This window comes from Centropristis striata, chromosome 1, assembly GCF_030273125.1.
Source record: "Centropristis striata isolate RG_2023a ecotype Rhode Island chromosome 1, C.striata_1.0, whole genome shotgun sequence".
NCBI classification, from domain to species: Eukaryota; Metazoa; Chordata; class Actinopteri; order Perciformes; family Serranidae; genus Centropristis; species Centropristis striata.
This window is the reverse complement of record NC_081517.1, coordinates 22906830-22929250: the sequence shown is the minus strand read 5'-3', so window position 1 is coordinate 22929250 and position 22421 is coordinate 22906830. Positions and strand designations below refer to the sequence as shown.

Below are 22421 nucleotides of genomic sequence, written 5' to 3'. Positions count from 1 at the left end.
TAATTAATTATTGTAAAGGAGAATAATGGTTCTTCCATGTTTTATTTAAGGCATGTTATTTTGACAGTCTTCTTGTAAATTCTTTGGTGGATTATGTCAGCTTTTTGTGATGAAAACCAAAACAACTTTAATTGTTAGCTAATGTTAGCTCGCGGCTAGCAAACGGCATAGTGCAGCAGTGTGTTTGGGCCGTTTGGACCTCTGACAAGATCGGACAGGTTGATAAGATCCAGGTTGGCGTTCGTACACGCAGATGCACACGGAGAGTAGGTAGGCACAGCCATAGATATATCTATGGGCGCAGCAGCTTGCTGTATTCAGCACGTGTGTTTAAATGTGTGAATGCGCGCGCATGTCTCAGAGGAGGACGGAGAGGTGCAGGTCGGGTGACAGACACTCTGCTGAGCAGAGACAAAACGCAAAATAACTTGATATTATGAAAAGTGTAGATATACTTTCAGTAGCTTGAAATGTGACGTTAGCGCAGCACATGAGACTATAGCGGGCCGCCATGGTCTAGGTCATTAATGGGAAATCCTTACACCACTACGTCAAGAAGTAGGAATGTTGCTAATATCATGATATGCATTTTTTTTTACCCATAAAAAAAATATACCAGTATAATCGTGAACGATACGATATGGCACACCCCTACTACAAGACCAAGAAACTATTAAACTTAGCAATAGGCGTATTCACAACAACATGTAGTATTTTGAATAACTGACCTGAGAACTTTAAGAAAGAAAGAGGCTAGCAATTTACTTGCAGCTTTTTTGGTACACATATTTAGCCTATTAGTTGAAAGAAGAAGAAAAACACAACTAACACAAATCAAGACACTTTAAAATAAGAAATAATGATCTTGAAAAGAGTATAGATTAAAACTATCTTGACTAAAATTAATATTTAAATTAACTTACTGAGAAAATATGCAAAACTTAAATCCACTCAGATTTCTTTATAGTCAAAAGTAATCAAAAGTGTCTAGTTATCAACACTTTCACTATTACTACTCAATAACAGAGCCAAATCAGAATCCTTATCCTCAACAGAGCAGAAACACAGAAAATTCAAGATACAGTTTGGCGTCAATCCTGAAAAAACAGTTTGTTTCCCTTCCTCTGCAAAAAATGGATAATGATAATGATTATAATGACAAATGCCAGTTCAGCAAGTTGGCATAAAATCAAACTAATTTAAGCTTCTATATCTGGCTGGCAAAAATCAACCCAACTGTAAACTAAGTTCACATCAAGAGTAACTACAAATAACTTTGGTTTTGTTGACAGACCCATCTTGCAGAGCTGTCTAGCTTAACTTGTCATTCAAAATACCTTTTTCTTTATCCATTGCTTGCTAGTTACCATCAGCTTCGGGCAAATGTTATCAAAACACAAATTGCGTTAATGCAGCAAAACAATATGTGACTTAACAATGAATATGCATTAACATGTTGTTATGGCATTAACTTGGACAGTTATCATTTAAATTTGAAATTCCATATTCCCTCAAATAGTAGCCGGGGCTTCTATTAATAAAAAATCAGTTTGGGACCCGGCTAATAATAGGGGCAGGCTATTATTTGAAGGAGGCTTTTATTAAAAAAAGAAAATCAGAGCAGCTCTGACCGGCACTTTTTAGACTGTTTTACACAGCGCATTGTAGCCAGTTACCTGGATGTCAGCCATATTGGAAGTACTCGGATGTAAACAATGAACAGCACGCTGAATGTTCATTTTAAGCAGGATTTAAAATGTCTAAACTACTAAAAAGCCCAGAAGAACGTGCGTAAGCGGCTGGACTTTACAGAGAATGACTAGCACAGCGGGAGAAACAACCATATTTACCTACAGTACTAACTCGTGTGGCCAAACTTCTAAATACAGGTGTTGTGTGGAAATCTGTTACCATGTTTCCTGAATGGTGTTCTCCGTAGCATCAACTCCGCGGTTGGAGTTAGGATTTCAGTTTAAGGTTAGGCCTTGTAGAGAGAACTGTTTGGGGTTAAGGTAAACTCGGGGTCATGTTAACAACTTAAAGGAGGACTGGTTGGGGTCAGGGGTCAGGTTGGTGCAGGTTAAGGTAAGGGGGACACATATCGACGGGGGAACAGACTTTGACATAACACCGGTAAGACACCCGGCTTATAAAAGAGGCCGGCTTTTATTTACTAAAAATTGTTTTTACACCCGGTTACTAAATGAGGCCGGTCATTAATAGGGCCCGGCTTTAAATTGAGGAAATATGGTATATCATGTATCATAATATAGCAAAAACATTTAATACATTTATACATACATTTATAACATTTAATTTACCTTGAAAGTTAGGCCTTATTCTTGGGTCATAGCTGACCATCAGACGGTTCAAGATATTGGAGGTGGAGTTAGGTGGAACCTGGGCCAAATCTTCTGCGGACAACTGGCTGTTAAATGGAAATTAAAGTAATCAACATCCACATCTTACATAATAAAAATATAGAAACTTATTTTTCCTCCCAAAATTTCTGGATGCATGTATAATTCCTGCAAACAAGGAGAGTTAATACGAATATCATAAGGTCAATTTGTCAACATATTTGCATAATGTACCTAACAGCATACAAAAGCACTAACTGTCACTTAAAATTTCAACCCTCAAAAATGTGGACAATGTGCTGAGCTTTACTGCACTCTTTTATTGTATCATTTAAGACTGAACAGATTCTAATTTGTTCATTATATGTATTTAATAGTGACATATGGCCTTAATACAAGCCTTAATGGTCAGTTTATAACGGCTAGTTCGTGGGTGGATTTCTCAGTGAAAAGACATTAAGTTCAGGTGATTTGCTTCCATTGCTGGTGGTTATAATAACACAGAGGAAACCAATTAAAGGGCTCACTTTTGTCGGGTCAAATTGATCACTTCTAGTGGATGATTATCAAAACTGATTTTTTTGTTGGATTTCAGCAGCAAGCAGGGGGCTGACAATGCTTTTTCCTTGGCTGATGCTGCTTCTCAGCTGAGTGCTAGTCCTGCAGATGGCACCATCACCATTGCTGAAGAGCAGGCTGGCATTGACCAAATCAGAGGATCAATATCCATACTGTTATGTGAGAGTATTAAAGGGATCATGACATTGACATTGTAGAAAATCTAGTGATCCTATGATCAAAAGTCAATATTTTATTGATTTGTACTCCTTTTTTTTCTTTCTCTACAGCTGTTTCGATTTTTGTAGATTAAGGATGCAGATATAAAGAAGCCAAAGTTGGTTCTGGTTCAAAAAGATAGATTGGTTCTAATTTTTAAATTGACGTGTGAATTCTTTGCATAAAATATTCACATTTGTTCTGAAAAGGCCTTAACACACCATACTTGGAGCAATCCATTACTGTTTCCCTTTAAAGTAATGGCTGTTTGATCACTGTTGGAAAAAGTGCAGGGAGTTAGGACCATACATTAGGTCATTTTTTTAATCCAAAATGATTAACTTATCATCAATAAGCATTATTACTTGCTATCTTGTCTCATCTTCTGAAAGAAAAACATGGGATCCAAAAATGACGAGAAAAGAAAGAAAGGGCAGAAGTATGTCACCCAATTTTGGAGCCTGTGTAAGATTGCAGAGGATGCCAACAACCTGAAGGAGTTGAAGAGATTAAGATTGATTATATTTTTAATACTAAATTAGTGTAGTTGCTCCAAAGAACAGCTTGGTTTACATTTATTCTGCTTGAAATTTCAGTAAACCTATTTACATCGAACTCTTTTGGATATGTCTGAGTCTTTTTTGAGTGATTCACCAGGGTGGAAGAAGGCCTGCAGACATCTGGCCCAGCTGTGGGTCTTTCTCCTACAATGAACTGGTGAGCCAGCCAGAAGAGGTGCCTGGGGCTTGGACAACACAGCTGCAGCTCAGAGCAATGGTGGCCACAGAACAAAGGTAAATGGGGCCTGATTACAAAATCTGAAGATTCTAGTTGTATGTGAGTGCATGCATGACTTGTGAGCAGAGACTGACAAAGGTGTGACAGCTGGCAGCTAGGGTTGCCAACCGTTCCTTGAAAAACAGAATCGTCCAGTATTTACAAACAAAAGCACCCGTCCCGTATTGAGGTGAAAAGGGATGCACTTTGTTCCGTATAATTGAGACAGTCAAAAAATAGTCAGTAAATGCATGAATAACAGGGGGCTTTACATGTAATGTTACGGTAAACTTGTTCCCAGGCCCCGTCCTGCTCTGTGACCAATGAGCTGACAGCATATTCACACACAAGTATGATGATACAGAATACGCTCATCCCATTGAGGAGGAGGAGAAGGAGAAGATAGCAGAAGACAGCAAAGCAGCATAATAATAATAATCATAATAATAAATGTTATTTCTAATGCACTTTTTATCAGCAGATCTCAAAGTGCTTAACAAGTAAAATAATTTTAAAAACAACTCAATAGAGGTAGGTTAAAAAGTCGGTTTCAAGTTTATCATTTGTAGGCCTTTCTGAATAAAAACGTTTTCAGGCCTGTCTTGAAAGAGTCTAGGCTCTGAGTGGCCCTCAGCTGGGTGGGGAGGCTGTTCCACAGGCGTGGTGCGGCCGAGCAGAAGGCTCGGTCTCCCATGGTGGAGAGTCTGGTACTGGGGACTTGGAGGAGCAGGGTGTTTGTCGATCTGAGGGTGCGGGTGGTAGACTGTAGGGGGATGAGTTCTTTGAGGTAAGTAGGTGCATGGCCATGGATGCATTTATGGGTGAGAAGCAGAATTTTGTAGTTGATCCGGTATGAGACAGGGAGCCAGTGAAGTGATTGAAGGATGGGGGTGATGTGCTTGTGTTTACGGGCTCTCATCAGGACCCTAGCAGCGCTGTTTTGGATATATTGAAGCTTCTGGATGGTTTTGCCAGGTATCCCGATGAAGAGCCCGTTACAGTAGTCCAGTCTTGACGAAATGAAAGCGTGGACCAGTTGTTCTGCTGCTGGGAGGGGTAGAGTGGGACGGAGTCTTGAAATGTTGCGGAGATGATAGAATGAGATTTTGCAGACATGTTTTATGTGGTCGTTGAAGGTCAGGTGGGGGTCAAACCGAACTCCTAGGTTAGTTGCTGAGGTGGAGAGAGGAATGATCTGTCCGTCGAAGGTAAGTTGGGATATGGGTGAGGAGTGAACCTGATGAGGGGTGCCGATGAGGAGTGCTTCCGTTTTATTGCTGTTCAGTTGGAGGTAGTTATTGTTCATCCATGCCTTGATTTCCTCAAGGCAGGAGGTAAGGGATGACAGGGCTGTGGCAGGGTTTGGGGCGGTTTTGATGTAAAGTTGTGTGTCATCAGCATAACAGTGGAAGGAGAGTCCGTGATTGCTGATGACTTGACCGAGGGGAAGCATGTAGATGGTGAAGATGATGGGGGCGAGGACTGACCCCTGGGGAACGCCACAGGTGACACGAAGCGGCCGGGACTCAGATCCTCCAAGCGAGACATGTTCGGTCCTATCTGAAAGATAGGACTTAAACCACTGCAGTGAGTGGTCTGTCAGCTTGATGGTTTTGTGGAGACGATCGAGGAGGATGGTGTGATCAACGGTGTCGAACGCTGCTGTTAGGTCCAGAAGGATGAGTAGTGTTGGTGATCCTGAGTCAGCGGTCATCAGAAGGTCATTTGTTACCCTGAGCAGAGCTGTCTCGGTACTGTGGGCTGAACGAAAGCCTGACTGAAATTTTTCGAACAGGTTGTTATGTGTGAGGTGGTCCTGGAGCTGTATGGCAACTGTTTTCTCAAGTACTTTGGATAGAAAGGGGAGGTTTGAAATAGGCCTGTAGTTTGCGAGGTTGTCCGGGTCCAGGGAGGGTTTCTTCAGGAGGGGGCGGATGACAGCAGCTTTGAGGGCAAGTAGAACATGGGTGGTTTGAAGTGACAGGTTGACAGCCTGAGTGATGATTGGGCTGAGGGTGGAGATGTGTGATTTAAGCAGAGTAGTTGGGAAGGGGTCTAAGCAGCAGGTGGGTGGCTTCATTCCTCTGATGGTTTTCTCGATCTGACTCTGCTGGACCTCATAGAAGCAAGGGAGGGATAGCAGACTCCCCGCAAGGAGGGTCGGAGCAGGGGGAGAGGGAGAGGAAGAGCCGGACAACATAGAGCGGATGTTGTTGACTTTGGATCTAAAAAAGTCGATGAAGATATTGCATCGCTCAACTGTGGCTTCAGTCAGTGGGGGTGTTTGTGGCTTCAGGAGGTGATTTATTGTGGAGAAGAGCTTCTTGGAGTTTCCAGTGTTCCTATTGATGAGGTTGGAGTAGAATATCGACCGTGCATCTTTTAGGGCCTGGCAGTAGACTTTTTGATGTTGAGCCCAGTGTGTCTGAGTTTACGTTCCAGTGCACGGCCAGCTGTTTTAATTTTCCGTAGTTCCAGTGTGTACCAGGGAGCGGAGCGTTCAAACACGACTTCACATGTCCTAACAGGAGCGTGAGAGTCGAGAACACTGCTCAGAGAAGTGTTGTAGTGCTCCACTAGCTCATCCACAGTTTCAAGGGCTGGGCAGGTGATATGCTGGAGGTCTACAGCCAGGTCCACTGAAACAATCTGTTTTAAATTCCTAAAAGTTATCTGACGCTTGGGTCTGGAGGGAGGCAGCAGAGATGTCAGAGTCATTGAGACTACCTTGTGGTCAGACACCCCGAGATCGTAGACCTCGAGATTCTTGATAGAGGCTGAGTTGGTGATGGCCAGATCCAACGTGTGACCTTTATTGTGGGTGGGAGCCTCGACATGTTGCTGCAGACCAAGACAATCCAGCAGGCTCAGAAACTCTACTGCCAGTGGACAGGAGGGGTTGTCAACATGAATGTTGATGTCACCAATAATTATAATATTATTTGACATGGTGCAGAGTGATGTGAGGAGATCATGTATTTCAGGGAGAAAAGAAGAATTTGGTTTTGGGGGACGGTAAATTAGAAGCACTGTCATGGAGTATGGAGGTTTGCATTTGAAAGCTAGACACTCCATGGAGGTGAGGTCAGGCAACGGAAGAGGTGAGAGTTCCAGTTCAGTCCGGTGGATAATGAGTAAGCCACCACCTCTGCCTGAGGTTCGTGCTCTCTCCATGTAGTTGTAGCCAGGGGGGCAGACTTCATTCAGCAGAAGGTGGTCCCCAGATTTGTGCCATGTTTCAACTAAACACATAAAATCCAGACCTTTTTCTAGGATATGGTCATGTATGAGCAGTGATTTCTTGTTGAGGGATTGTGTGTTTAGCAGTTCCATAGTGACAGGAGACAGGGGTGGTGGTGAGTGTCTCTGTAAACTCCGCAGCACAGTGTGATCCACTGCAGATTTTCCATGTCGCCTGGTGCTGCTTTCACTACAAGTCCCTACTACGCCAGCTTTCTGATGATGTCGGCAGAGTGCGACGCGATCAGCTGTGGACCAGATGGAAGCAACCATAGCAGGACAGTGCTGGGAGTAAACAAACTTTTTACGGGCACTCCGATGGACATAACGGGGTCGGCGTAGAAGTCTGTGCTGTCTGATGGCGGCAATGCATGTTGGAGTGGTGGAGTTGTTGAGACTTAGCAGCTGCAGGGCGGAGTATTTCAGCATCGAGCCGGGTGCCGGTAAGATTAGCGTGATGCTAATTGTTAGCCATGCACCGAGTTGGAGAAATAGCCAGGTGGATGGAAGCATTGAGGCTAGCCAGGGATGGTGGTAGTCCTGGGCATAAGCTGAGCCACACCGAGGGTCAACAGCAGGCTGTACCGTTGAAAGACCTCCCAGGAGCACAGCAGCGATGGTCAGTCCGGGTGTGAGCCCCCGTCAGCGGCAGAGCAGGAGCAAACAGCCGGTGTTCAGAGCGATGTCAGCAGGTGGGCACAGAACCCGAGTAAAATCCAGGGATATAAGGTTTTCCAGTAGAAAGTCAGATCAGGTTGGTCACAACGTCTTTGCACGCAGAGATTGTTAGAAGGAGCGCATTAGTTTAGGGACAGAGACGGAGAAGCGGCGAACAAACAAACGCCAGTGTCCTCTCCGCTGTATGCGTAGGTTACAACTGACACAGACGCTGACACTGCTTTACAGGGAGGTACACCTTCTAGCAGCAATGCCACTAATACTCCTTCGAGAAGAAAACAGAAAAGGATGCAAAAATACTGACGAATGGGAAAAAGGAAACACCTGGGTGGGAAAAAGTGCGTGATAACATCTATTACGCTTACTGCACCGTGTCCCGGGGCTCTTTTTCCGTAGCACATGGTGGACTGACTGATCTGAAACAACATGCCTCCAGTCATGCGGTCACGCCATCTGCACTTTAAATTTTAGTGCCCAATTACTTTGAAGAACAGGGCCTAATTGTTATTTTGTATTAAAGTGAATTGCTGGATAATAATTTGTTTTACATGTATTCATGTCACACAAAAATATGCCTCTAATTCAAATCAGGTTCGAGTCAAATCGTTAAAAAAATCATTTCAGTCACAAAAAAAGGGCTAAAAATTTCACCACGCCAGGATGGGTGAAGGCAATCGGGTCGGCCAGCCCTGCCAATGAGGTGTCCCTTTATTTCCCTTATTACTGTCCCTTTATTTATTTTCCAGGGAGTTGGCAACCCTACTGGCAGCAGAAGTTGTCTTACTACTTTGTATCAGTTCATCTGCTTTTTGTGGTTCAGTACGTCCAGAGAAACGTAAATTACATTGTTTATTTGCTGGATATAATTTCATTGTTGTATATTTTATCTGTTTATATGTCTTCTGGTTGAGATTATAATAACTATAACTTGGGCTCCAAGTCGGATAAAAACCCTACGCGCTCTACCAGGTGTGCCACCGGGAACGCCCCGTTATTTCTTATCGTAGTCTAGGGGAAAATTTAGGTGCGTTCTAGGGACGCACACTTCGCAATTACGAATCAGAGAAACCAGTTTACTATCTTTGAGCTTCTGTCACATATGGTACTTCAAGCCGGATAAGGTAATTACGAAGGGAAGATGGCTCAGGTTCCCCCCAAGTGAAGTCCACACCAGCGAACCACCAACCAAGGTGGATGGACGATTATGAAGGGTACACCCTCCCACAGGCTGTGAGCTACCCACTACGCACCTCCGCTGCGCTAGAGTAGACTGACTGCAGCAGAAGTGGAGAGGGAATTGCCGCGAGGACACCCCTTGCCCAGTGCTCGCTACACCATACTCATTATCCTGCTGAGATCATAGAGGCATCACCCAGTCACATTGGAGCCGCAGCATCTGTGTATGTGAGGACGCCACGGCCATATCAGGGCCCACCTGTAATAATGGATGTGTTGCAGCAAGTACAAGAGGAGAACAGAAGGTTGCAGCTAATGGTGATGAATATGAGACAGTGTAGCACCTCCCATTTCACAGCCTGCACAGCTGCACTATCCACAAGAGAGTCACCCCCCTGCCAGATGAGAGGGCATCAAGCCCCCACCATCACAAATGCTGCATTTTCAACCTGAAACAAGTCATCCGCAGCCAGGAGACCAGGAGAGCGAGCCGATGCTACCAGCCCCCTTGCAGGTTGCACCACCGCCTCCAACAAGGGAGCTGCACCATCCACCCGCAGTACCGCACAGAAATATAACCAAAGATGATTGGCCGCTGCCTCCCCCGCCAGTAGCCTTCTCCGATGTTGATATTATATCACCAAGAGACCAGTTTATACCCTTGGGGCAACCTGCTGACGTTGTGGAGAACCTTGGAGAACGTCTGCAGCAGTTGGAAGCACGACTGTCAGCAGCCCATTCCATGATGTCAGAACCAAAATATGATAGGGTGCCACCGTCAGTTGCACACCCACGACCCCGAAAACAGCTAACCTCAGCAGTGCCACTGCCGAACAGCAATGAGAGGACGTACAGGGGCCCGGTGCCATCTATCCCTAATTTTCCGTGGGGTGACCCCAGAGTGTTTTCCAGACTGAAGCAGCACTCGATATTCTTTCTGCTGATGCAACGGAGATGTTCAAGTACCAAGTGCTCTATGACCACCTCAAGTTTGAAGAGGCTCTCTTGATAGCTGATTCTTATAGTAACTCCTTATTCCCCTACTGCAACACTATGGCTTCCTTGACCCAACACTATGGTCAGCCCCACCTGCTGTCTCTACAGCGGATTGCAGAACTCATGGAAGAGCCCGCTATCTGAGCTGGCGACACCGTGGCATTCAGGTTTGCTCTAAGTCGCATTCAGGTTTGCTCTAACCTTCCGGCGCCACCTTCACTCCTGGAAGGTGGGAATCCCGTCTTTAATGGACTTCGCAGAGTGGCTTGAATACGAGCTGGAAATCCAGGAGGACGGAGACCGATTTGACAAGATAGAGGATGTCCAGAGAGAGGGAAGTGGGGTTAGGAGAGGGGGAAGCGGGGTTAGGAAAAGAGAGCCACTCGGAAGACCATGAACATGCTGCACGGTACTGCCCATTACACAATTCCCCAAGCGAGTCAAGCTTAAGTCTCACATCTCCAAGGGGCCCTAAGCCTACTATTCCTACTGCAACAACAAGCAGCACTTCCTGTACCAGTGCTTGAACTTCAAGCAATTAACCAAGGAGCAGAAGACGACCTGGGTGAAGTCCAGCAATTGTTGCTGGCGTTGTGGCCGACACCATCAGGCTACCCAGTGTAGGTTGAGAATCTTATGCAAGACATGCAAGGGGAAGTACCTTGAGGCCTTGCATGAGGTGAATCTCCAGCCTGGTAGGAATGAGCTCACTAAAGGTAACAGCACTGGTTGGATGCTGTCTAAACTACAGGTTATCTTGGACAGTGTATCCCATCCTCTCCATGACGTGATGCTTAAGTGCAGGAGTACTTTCAGTACAAGAATGATAAGCTTGTTGTTGTCACTGCTCAGTTATATTACCAGTTTGCCACACATTCTAGTGCCTTCTCATAATTGAATGTTGGTCAGTCCTGTTAGTGTTTGAAGCTGATTTGCAGTTGTCTGTGCTAGCTTGATCAGTTGTTGATAGATGTGGAGGTGATAAACAGACTAGCAGTTAGACATGAAGATTATGATTTTAGTGTGACAGTGGTAAATGTGCTACTAGGACATTTCTGTCTATGCAGGGTAATTTGCCCACCTTACATTTGTGTGTTAACAAATGTTAACATTTGTTTCCTGGACATTAGTAGAATATACCTTACAATTCTCAATGGAGTTTCCACTGTACTGGTAATGTGTATTCTTCCGTATTTTCCTGCAGTTCTATGGCCTTGCTTTGTTATGCTGCATGTTTTTGCATTTATATATATTTATACATTTAAGAGTGAAAGTTATCCATTCTGACTTCCTGTGTTTTGAATGACACTCTGGGATGAGGGCTCTTTTATGTAGCCTACATGTAGTGTAGTGTGGATATGGTGCTATATTGTCTACATGGTTAGGAGAGCACTAAGGCTACGTTTACATGATGACGGTCTGAACAGAAGACGCAAAAGTGGCGTCACGTCTTCACTTTTTATTCCGTGTTTAGACAAGCGTTTTCGGGAGGAAATCTGTGTGCATACAGTGACGCAAAAGTGTGTGGAATTGGATTGTATGCATGCCAGGCGGCATTACTTAAAGCGATAAAGGCATCTTTGGGCATTCGGATGTTTTCACACCACGCATTTTCATCAAATACTCCTTCCACAAAGTTATCCCACCATCGACTAGATCTCCCAGGTCTCGTCCAAAGCCGTCTGGCTCGCCTCCGACAAATTGCTGAATCCAAAATGTGATAGAGGTAATTCCAGATCCTTCACTGTTCACTAATACTATCTGTACATATCCTGTACATTTTGTGGAAAGACTCCTGTAAGTTTATTAGAGCTGCCAGAGCAGCTTGAAGGTCCGACGCATGGAAATAATCCCACATGTTTCTTTATTTCCCTGTACTGGAGCATGTATGTGACCTAAACACATACGTGACGTGAGCAGATCTGAGCAGAGTTTTGTGTCTTGGCAGTGTAGACGGACACGCTACGGCGGGGCGTATTCAACTTTTCCACTTTGGACAGTGGTTTCAGATTTTTGCGTTTTTAAGCCCCAAAAACGCAGTCACCGTCTAAACGAAAGGCACTTCCCATAAAATATTTTGTTGTTTTTACCCGCAAGCGTCCTCGTGTAAACGGGGCCTAAGATAGTTTGTGTGTCATCAGTTGTGGTGGGTCACAGCAAAAATGCCAGGACTGTTTTTTTGACCCAGTCCAGCCCTGGTTCAGCTAGTTGATGCAGCAGTGTCACCGTTAGTGAAATGGAGATCACCTGAGTGCAGTTGATGTGTGTCAAGTGATTATAGTATAAAAACATCTGTGTCTGGGAAGGCCAGTCTCTGGTTCATCACTATTCCTGCTACAATGTCAACATGAAGACAAAAGAACAGTCCTAGCAACTCAGAGAAAAGATCATTTAAAAGTATAAGTCAGGGGATGGCTATTCAAGTGATCTCCATTTCACTAACTGTGACACTGTTGACATCAACTAGCTGGAACTATGTTGAATTAGGTCAGTTACTTTAAAGGGGATGAACACTTATGCAATCATTTATTTTACCTTATAGATTTTTAATTAATTGACATGATTTTGTAAAAATCTGTTTTCACTCTCTTCTTTCTTTCTTGTCAAAAAAGCCAAATTATATTGACCATGACTTCATGTGTAAAAGCAACAAAAGGTTGAAACATCAAGGTGGTGAATACTTGGGCATTGTATTATAATTAACTGTGCAACATAAAATTTCTATAGAAATCATCATTTGTCACACTATTGTTACCTTTATACATATCTATATTTCAATTTCTATATTTCCATATTTCTATTTTATTAGGCTATATTCAAAATATCTCTATTTACTTCAAATGTATTCTATATTTCATATTTTTATTTGTACATATCTTTATTTACTTAAGACTTGCATTTGTATTTATATTGTTGTATATTTAGTGTAGAGTGCTTCATTGTATTACAGAATTACTTTCTATTCCATTCTCAAACAGCAGCAACTGCAATGTAGAAATTTACCCCCCAGGATCAATAAAGTATTTCTGATTCTGATTTTGTACAGTATGCACAGTAGACAAAATCTCTAAATTTATTTGAGCTACAATCAAAAGTATTATATATACTGTAAGTATTATATATACTGCTAAGTTTTGGATATTTTTCTGCTACCTTCATGTTTTTTGCTACTATAACACTGAAATGTGTTTTTTTTCTGGATAAATACTAAGTAATACTAGTAATTTTCTTGGTATCTATATCTTTTTTATTCTCTCTCTCTCTCTCTCTCTCTCTCTCTCTCTCTCTCTCTCTCTCTCTCTCTCTCTCTCTCTTCAATTCAAAGAACTGTATTTTTCCGTTAGAAACTTCACATGTGGAGGAGCAGCAGGGTGTGTCCATACCCAACAATTCATACAATAAATAAACACACGCACGCACGCACGCATGCACACACACACACACACACACACACACACACACACACCATCAGCCCACTCTAGACATCTAGACATATGGCAGGGCAGATAATAAAATCTTTGCTGAGCCTAGTGAATAAATAAGTTATTAAAAGGGACAATAAATAATAGTTAAAAAAATAAAAAGAGTCCAGGTGTTAAAAGAGAGAGGAGACAGCTCAAAAAAACGGGGTTCAGCCATTCAAAAGTCTTATGGATGCCGGGACAAATCTCTGTCTGTCTGTCTGTCTGTCTGTCTGCCTGTCAGTCTCTTTTATCTAATACAATATAATTCCAGTACATCACATAATCATCATAATTATTTACACCTTCAATATTTAAATAATTAGCCTATATCAGTGCAATTCACTTTTTAGCAGAATTGCTCCAACAAACTGCCAGCTGTCTGTGTGCACTGAGTTGTGTTGTATAACAAAGAAGGACATGCAGAGGTTTTATATTGTACCATAGTTTTGACCCAAGGGTGATTTGGTGCTATGTAATAATTGAACGTGTGGGAAATAATGGTGTTCAAAGAAATTACTGACAGCGCATTAAATCGTTAACTTCACAAATTGAGTTAACCTTGGTCAATAATGAGCTTCAATACACTGACACTTTGTTTCAGTGTGCACTGATTCAGTTCGTAACAGTGTTTGGCTCTATAGGTGGGAGAAGACTTAGAGAAAGTCAGGGTTTGTTGAAGAACAAATGGTAACAAAGAGTTTAATAAACTTCTCTTTCTGGAACTGGTATCCTAGGGTTAACAAACTCACTCACAAAACCAGATTTCTGGAATACATCCCAGCTCTCAGTATCAGAAGAATTGTTATAACTGTGCACAAAGACTAATGTAGAGCTTATGTACATAAAAGGGCCTAAAAATATTCAAGTGATATGGTGGGGTAAAAAAATGATGAAAAATTGTGAGGATAATGTTGATAGTAATAACAATGTTTTGGAGAAAGGATGACTTAGAAAATATAGTTTTACTTACGATGGGCAGACAACTTGCTTGCCTTTCTTTCCCTTGGATTTTCCTTCTTTGCCTATGGTCAGTTGCGAACAACACAGGAGAAGCAGCAACAAGATCACTGATGTCAATCCAGTAGCCATGGTGCCTGAAACAGTGGTAAATGCAGGCCTTAATGCATGGTATGTGTAACACATTATTAACTGTGCACGTTCTCAGAAAAAGGAGAGTTGGGGATCACGTTCTTTAGATCTGACACTGAAGGATACATCCATATATGTTTTGTTTTTGCCCACTTCAAAATAAATTATTTCAAAGCCTATTATCTTTGATAAATAGGTAAACAATAGACATTGTCTGATCAGTATTCTATTAACTGTAATACTGGCAGTTTTAAATGGACATCAGCAAATCAGGATCAAGCATAAAACATAATGTGATAACATTGTGTTTTGAAGAGATTATACATCCATCCAGCCATCCATCCGATCATTCTAGTCTGCTTATCCAGGCCGGATCGTGGGGGCAGTAGACTAAGCAGGGCATTCCAGGCGCCCCTCTCCCCAGCCACAACGTCCAGCTCCTCCTGGGGGACCCCGTGGCGTTCCCAGGCCAGGAGAGAGATATAATCCCTCCACCGTGTTCTGGGTCTTCCCCGGGGCCTCCTACCAGTTGGACGTGCCCGGAACTCCTTTTGACGCGAATGAGCAGGGACTACTCCGAGCTCCCTCCGGATGTCTGAGCTCCTCACCCTATCTCTAAGGCTGAGCCCAGCCACGGAGGGCCTACGGAGGAAGCTCATTTCGGCCGCTTGTATCTGCAATCTTGTTCTTTCGATCACTCCCCAAAGCTTGTGACCATAGGTGAGGGTTGAAACGTAGATGGACCGGTAAATCGAGAGCTTTGCCTTCAGGATCAGCTCCTTCTTCACCACGACGGTCCAGTACAATGCCGTCTCACGCTCCGTTCTACCCTCACTGCTGAACAAGACCCAGAGATACTTGAACTCCTTCACTTGAGGCAGTACCTCTCTCCCCACCTATAGGGGGCAGTCCTCTTATACAGCATTTCATTTCAAAGAATGTCATACTGATGAACAATATTGTGAAGTATTAATGTAAACACTAATTAATAATATAGAACCTCAGTGAGTATCCGGGGTCCTAGTATTTGCAGTGTCTCCCACATTGTTGGCACTTTGAGCATAGTGAATTTATGGCAAAGCCATAAATTATGTCACTCCCTCTCTCTCTCCCAAGAGTTATCCTTCTGGCTTTAGACCATCTCTCTCTAGTTGACATGTTACTATGGCTCTATCTTCCTGTTTGTTTCTTTAGCCCCTTTCATAGTGCCGTTTCATGCTGGGACATTTACGGCTCTGTAATATTTCGTCTCCACTATGAACGCACAGATCTTTCCAGCAATATAGCAGGACATTTTGCGAAAGGGATTTTCTTACTATTCTCTCTGTGCTGTCATTTGTGTTCTATTGTTTTATCATAAACTTAAAGTTGTTAACGTATATAAACTTAACATAACTTAACATATATACCTCTACTCAAGAAAAGATGCCCTGTGGTTGAAAAGAAATCAATCATGTACAAATAAATTAAAACTAAAATAAATGATTCATGAAATCACTTAGAACCCACATTTTTAAATATTAAATAAGTAAACTATATATGATATGAATTAAGTGAGTATACATAGGAATTATCTTTCAATTATTTGATTGTCTCTGTTGACAGACTTTTGACATAAAAAGTGATGGGATCGCATAGCAATGACAATAAACTGTTATTATGAAAATTAGGATGTAATAACGTTTCATAACAGGCTACATTTTATACATTGGACTAAATGTTTTTTACATCGATTCCTAATTTTTTTCTTTATATTCAGTATGAATTTCTTCAATATTATTCTTCATTACACTTGCACTTTATTACTGAGGAGGATAGATGACCAGTTACTGTTGCCTTTTTTTTTTTTTTTTACTAAAGGATTGATTTTAATAGGACCGGAGAGCTTATGTAACTATGTCATTACAACAATCTAGTCAGCGCCAACTAGCTGGAATCCTTTTTCAAACTAGTCTGACTGGCTTATAATAGTTTGATATTGTTGAAAGTTAATCTAATGAATATCAGCCAGTGTGTTTCCTTTTAAAAAATGTATCCCAGTTCTGACTTCAGTATCAGATACAGAATCACATGGGCTGTTACCAACCATTACATGCTCTGCCTAATTGGTCTATTGTTGAGACAGTTTCGCATAGCCAGAGTTATTTCCACTGCACCGTGTCAGTACTGGAGAATGGTCTAGCTGCAATCCATCATCACTCTGCTATAGAGAAAAAAAGAAAAACGCTCCAGCTTGTCTGTATTTCTTTGAACCATTCACAATTGTCTTGAGTGGCGCTAAGCCCAGGATTTCCCCCTGCAAAATAAAGTAGATAGTGTATTATCTATTGTATTTAATAATTAGGAGTTGCGAAAATAGGATTGTTATAGCAGCTTTCAGTTTGCAAACTGTAGCTTTATCCAACTTAATTCTGAGCTCATTGGCTTATTCACCAACGGCCGTTCACAGTTCACTTAGCGAGCAGAACGGAGCGATCGGCCGTCTTTCAGCTCACTGAGTACTGATACACAGTCAGAGCTCCAGTTGAACTGGAGCACTGAATGATTCTGTTAACAAACCTTTTGTACTTTTCTTTTTAATAAACGGATTCTAGGGATTTATTACGCTGAAAAGAACTGCTGTTCCCACCACTAAATCATAGCTTAAAATAAAATAGTTAAAAGTTTGGTCACCTGTTTAAAGTTTAAACGAAGTCTGTAGCTGAAAGTGTGTGGAAGCAACGATGTTTAAAGGCAGAGCAGGTTTAAGAAGATTTGAAGATATTCTCCATTGAATTACATGTTAAAAAATAACCTATAAATTAATAGTTAAAAATGATAAAAGTGCAATCAGGCTCTCAGGCATTCTGCATGGCTTGTTATTTGTTCTTTTGGAGATTAAATGTACTCATTCAAAGGTGGAAATAGGTTCTTCATAAAGGTCATCCATCCCTGTCACTCCTAAGCCTTCCACTGCTTTTGTCTTTCTGCATCTTTTCAGCCTTTCCCCTGTCCTGCTGGAATAGTGTGTGGCTTGGCCCAAGCCATTTTGTTAGCTTCCCATTTACAGAGCCAGAGCTGTGTGATAACACACAGAATGGACAACTAGCAAACTGTAGGAGATATTTGCTGAATTTGACAAAAAATCCTTAAAATGTTGCAAGTACTGATTCAACACACACTTAAGCATTCTGCACATTCAAAATATATCCCACATCTATGTGTTCTCTGATATTTCGAACATAAATATGTAATAGTTTAAGAAACAAAAGTTCCCTATACATTTGCTTATCAAGACATAGTTGGCACGAACCCCATGACATACTCTTGAGCATGTTCTAAGGCTAGATTTTTATGTTTAGAATTAATGCCATCAGACTTTGAATGAGATATTCCTACTTTTGGAAAAGCACACAGGAGGTCTGGTTTCACTGCACAGTTTTACATCACACTTCTTCCCTGCAGCTGATATTTGTTTGAAAGTTTAAAGTCAACAGGACAGTTGATAGAAAATATTCTGAAACATAAAATTCATCCAACCCTGCCCCCACTAATGCTTGTACAGCCCATAAACCCAGCTTGCATCATCATACTGAGAGAAGCTAGTGGGATAGGAAGAGGAAAGGAGAGGGGACTAAAGAGACTGTGGGTTGGGTTGGGGGGGGGGCTGAGGTACTGCGGCGTTAGACTACGTGTACCAAGTGTAGTATGATGACACAGCTCACTGAAGCTGTTATGGTGACACATGCACACACAAATGTTATGTCTTTCCCACAGATATGTATAAATCAGGCTCTCTCAAACACATACATGCACACAAGGACAGGAAAGCACCAAAGCCCTAGGCATTGTCCTTCGGGAGGCAATAAGATCTAGTACTTTCCCTGTATTGCTCTCTTTCTCTCTCTTTTTTTTTGCTCGCACACAGTGTGCCCCATGCCTGCAAGTGCAAAGAATAGTAAGACAGAAAGGAACATGGTTCTCTGATTTCTTACCTCTAGTGTGTCCGATCATCAGTTGTGCTGCATTACAGGGAGTCAGTGGTTAGTCACTGAGACGCTGTAGCCTGCCTGCCTGCCTACTCTCTCTCTCTCTCTCTATCCCTCTCTCTCTCTCTCTCTCTCTGATGTGCTGTCCTGTGTGTGTCCCTTTATCTGCACTGCTCTTGCATCCCATTCCAAGTCAGCCTGCCTAGGGGGAAGTAGCACAGTACTGTATTGACCTTACTTGTTTCTTAATACAGTAGTAGCCTACTACAATTTGTCCAATTGATGGGCTGCTTTTTACAGATAAGTTTACTGAGATGTGTTAATTCTATTCATATTATTATTATTATTATTATTATTATTATTAACAACAGGACTGCTGTTATTTCCATACTACTATATTCAGTGCTATTATTAATATTGTTAATATTAATCATATTTATGTTATTATTACTGCTACTGTTACAGATTAGCCTGGAACCCAGATGAATCTGCCAGGCATATCTTATTTTGTCTGGCTAATAGTCCTGTCACGCGCCCATTCTAAGTGATTTGCAACTGGCCTGGATTAAAAAAAAACAATCACAATCGTGTATTTCATATGAGGTGATGTCCAGCGCAACTCACCAAATTCAGATAAAATTTTAAAACTATAGGCAGTGCTAATCAATCAAAATTCTGCATTTTATTGCATTATATTCTATGGAGCAAATTTCCTACCAAAACTTAACAAACAAACAAGATGTGTGGTTTGCAAATACAAAATCACCAATACCAAAGTAATGTATGTTGTTTTTCAAATACAAAATCTACCTATCAAACAAAAGGGCTGTTTCCACTACCGGGTAATACCTGGACAATACCCAGAATGAGGCGGGTCTCACTTGCCGAAACTCCCCTAATTTGAATACAGGCAGTCCGGAGCCAGCTTTAGTCGGGACTCTTTTAGTCCCTGTGGAAGAGCTGGGTCTTTTTTCTCCCCTAAAACAGCCTGGCTACTGATTAGATAGATCGCTAAGCGGGATGTGACGTAGTACTCTACACCACAACAACACACGCCATTTGTAAAAGCTGGCAAGGCAGTGTTCCCAACTTAGCGACTTTGTTGCTATATATAGTGACTTCTCAGACCCCCTTAGCCACTATTTTTCAAGAAAGCAACTGGAGACAAACCCAATGACTCCTTCTTACTCTTCTTAATGAGCCGCTAACGAGCTGGAGGCCGGCTTGTTAAGAGGAGCCGCCGTTAGCAGCAGTTAGCTAAAGTTAGCTCTGTAGCAGTACAGTTTGTATGTGCTGCTTCTACAGGAGGTGTTCACTTAGCGATCTCTGTTTGTTTACAACAAGTACCGGACACTCTGTGCACAGTTAGCGATGTTGGGTAATTCACAATCACTATGTTTATGATCAGCAGAGACTCTTAGCGACGGTGAAAACCATACGTCACCTCCGGAGTCTCTAAAACCCTTTTGGGGGCTAACTTGTCGTAGAAACACGCAGAGTGAGCGGACTTTTGAGAGGGTGTGGCCTGAGACTTACCCGGTGGCCACTTTCCCCCCCCTAGTCGAAACACGGCTATATACACAAAATATTTTTAATACATCACACTTTAAAAACAAATACAATATGTCATACAAATATAAAAAATATATCCTACAAAGAAAAAAAAAATATTGGCACAATCATTACGCTATGTATGTGCTGAAGTTTTTCTCACAAATGTCCTGGGTACTTGCCTTCCACTTCAGCAGGTGGCGCTCAGAGTCAGGGTTGAGCATCGGATAAAATTGACTCATATTGTTGTGCAACGCCTCATCTCTGGGCATGTTTAAAAAACGTATCAAACAGCATCTGTTCACCACAGCCTACAACCTCTCCTAACTCTGCTTGTCATCAAAGACATTCATAATTTTTGTTTGTTTGTCAGTTTAGTATTTCCTACTATGTAAAGCGTTCTTGTGTTTTTATAAAAGGTGCTACATAAATCTAAGATAGTTTTATTAACATTATGTGACCCACATCATCTGGTGTCTGAGACGTGTAATACACATCCCACTTAACTCTCATGAATCCCACATCTGACACACTTGGGTGTCACTTGTTCCCTGGTATTATTATGGTTAGTGCTCTGATTCAACATTTAAAATGGTTAAATATAGACATTTTGAAGTGAAGTGTTTATTGGTCCCTGATTCCATGTGCCTCAGTTGGTAGAGTGGTCACCCACTGATCAGAAGGTTGGTGGTTCGATCCCTGACCATGGCAGCCTACAAGTATCCTTGAGCGAGATACTGAACCCCGAATTGCTCCTGATGCTGCGTTCATCGGTGTGTGAATGAATTCCCAATGGTGGCAGGTGGCACCAGTGTGCCCTGGTAGCCTCAGCCACCAGTATGAATGTGTGTGTGAATGGGTGAATGGGTGAATGAGCGTAGTGTGTAGTGTAAAGCACTTTGGATAAAAGCGCTATATAAGTGCACTCCTTGTACCATTTAGATAAATCTTACTATTACTTCAATTAATATTGATATGTCAACTAATATTAATAATTATTGTTGTTGTTATTCATTTTGCCCTGTTTGAGACCTTCTAATACCAGCTTAATTGTAATATTTATGCATAATCGTCCAGAATTATTAATTTTTTGCTTGGATAACTTGTCAAGCAAATAGGTGTAGTCTGTGGACCTCACTAGTGTATACTAGTGGTTAGTTTCGTTTCTTATCATCATCGTCATGGCAGCCTGATTGACCTGAGAACTTTTGATGATTCAAATGACCCATGGCCACCCTGAGAACAAGAACTACGCATGCGTAGCATTGAGTCCTTCTCAAGAGACAAAAAACGCTTAGACCAGAAGCAAAGAGTCAAACATTGATGACTATCTCTGGGAGATTGATCGCTGTTTGCCCGACCTTTGATACACTTCTTCATGCGATAAGCTAAAGCTTGTGTGGAATCCTAGACAGCTACTCTGCATTGATACACTGTAACCTCTGTTCCAGTCCAGAACCACCACACTGGCAGGCTCCAATCCTTTCTGCGAATAAGCCTATTAACTCGAACCACTTTCCTTTCCTTTCCTTTCATCTTTTCTTTCTTTCTTTTTCTCTCTTGATCTTGTGACATTAATCCTGTCATCGATGATCAAGAATGGCAAAGATGGTATTGGGGTTAATGTCTTGACTTGAAGGATTGTGTGTTTTTGATGTATGTATTTTATGTAGCTCGATGTAGTTAGAAACCTCTGCCCAGACACTGCCTAGTTATCTACCCAGACACCAGAATCTTTGTAGAACTGTATGTAATGTTTTAAACCCCTGTTCCTTTCCCAGGAACACATGGACTGTGTACCCTCAGGTTACCCCAAGTGACAACCTTGGGTCCTGATTACCCTTATTTTGCCTCAGAACAACGACCATGCATGGCTGAATGGTCTGCTCTGCCCGCTCCATGAAACACTCCAGTCGGGAGTGGGAAGAGCGAGGAAAAAAAAAAAGGAGAGCGAAGCAAGGAAAATTGGAGAACCTGCCCTGGAGAAGGAAGGGGAGGAAGAGTCTAGTTAGACACTGATAAACACTAATGTGACTTAAGCACATTAATACACTTATTATTTTGGTTATGACGGTGGTACAATAATTTCCCTCAAAATTCGATAACTTTATGTCTCTGGTACGATAATCCTACATTTCCCACCTGGCAACACTACTGCTGTACAGTCACAGCCAGATTGTGAGACTTGAGATGATGTTGGCAGCCTGAGGAAACATTACATACATGTATAAATTTTTTTTGTGAGTTTAAGGTTAGATGGAGAGTATTAACTTATGACAGTATGGAAAGTTGCTAGTTGAGTCACGTTAATGGCCACATTCATGCTAATTCAGCTAATAGCCCCC

At 42.0% G+C, this 22421-nt stretch overlaps 1 protein-coding gene across 3 annotated transcripts in view; it reads right to left on the bottom strand.

The window, feature by feature from the left end:
• The window catches only part of LOC131973197 (glycine receptor subunit beta-like), a 57793-nt gene extending 39180 nt beyond the window's left edge, over nt 1-18613 (bottom strand). For 2 of the 3 annotated variants that reach the window (XM_059335114.1, XM_059335122.1), the window contains exons 1-3: nt 18532-18613; nt 14439-14562; nt 2322-2428 (exon numbers count right to left, since the gene is read on the bottom strand). In XM_059335114.1, the coding sequence (XP_059191097.1) occupies nt 2322-2428; nt 14439-14562; nt 18532-18550 (250 nt within the window). In that variant the 5' untranslated portion in view covers nt 18551-18613. Of the gene's footprint in view, nt 1-2321; nt 2429-14438; nt 14563-18531 lie in introns of those variants that run through there. The other variant, XM_059335131.1, reaches the window with a different exon arrangement.
• Nucleotides 18614-22421: the final 3808 nt, after the last annotated feature.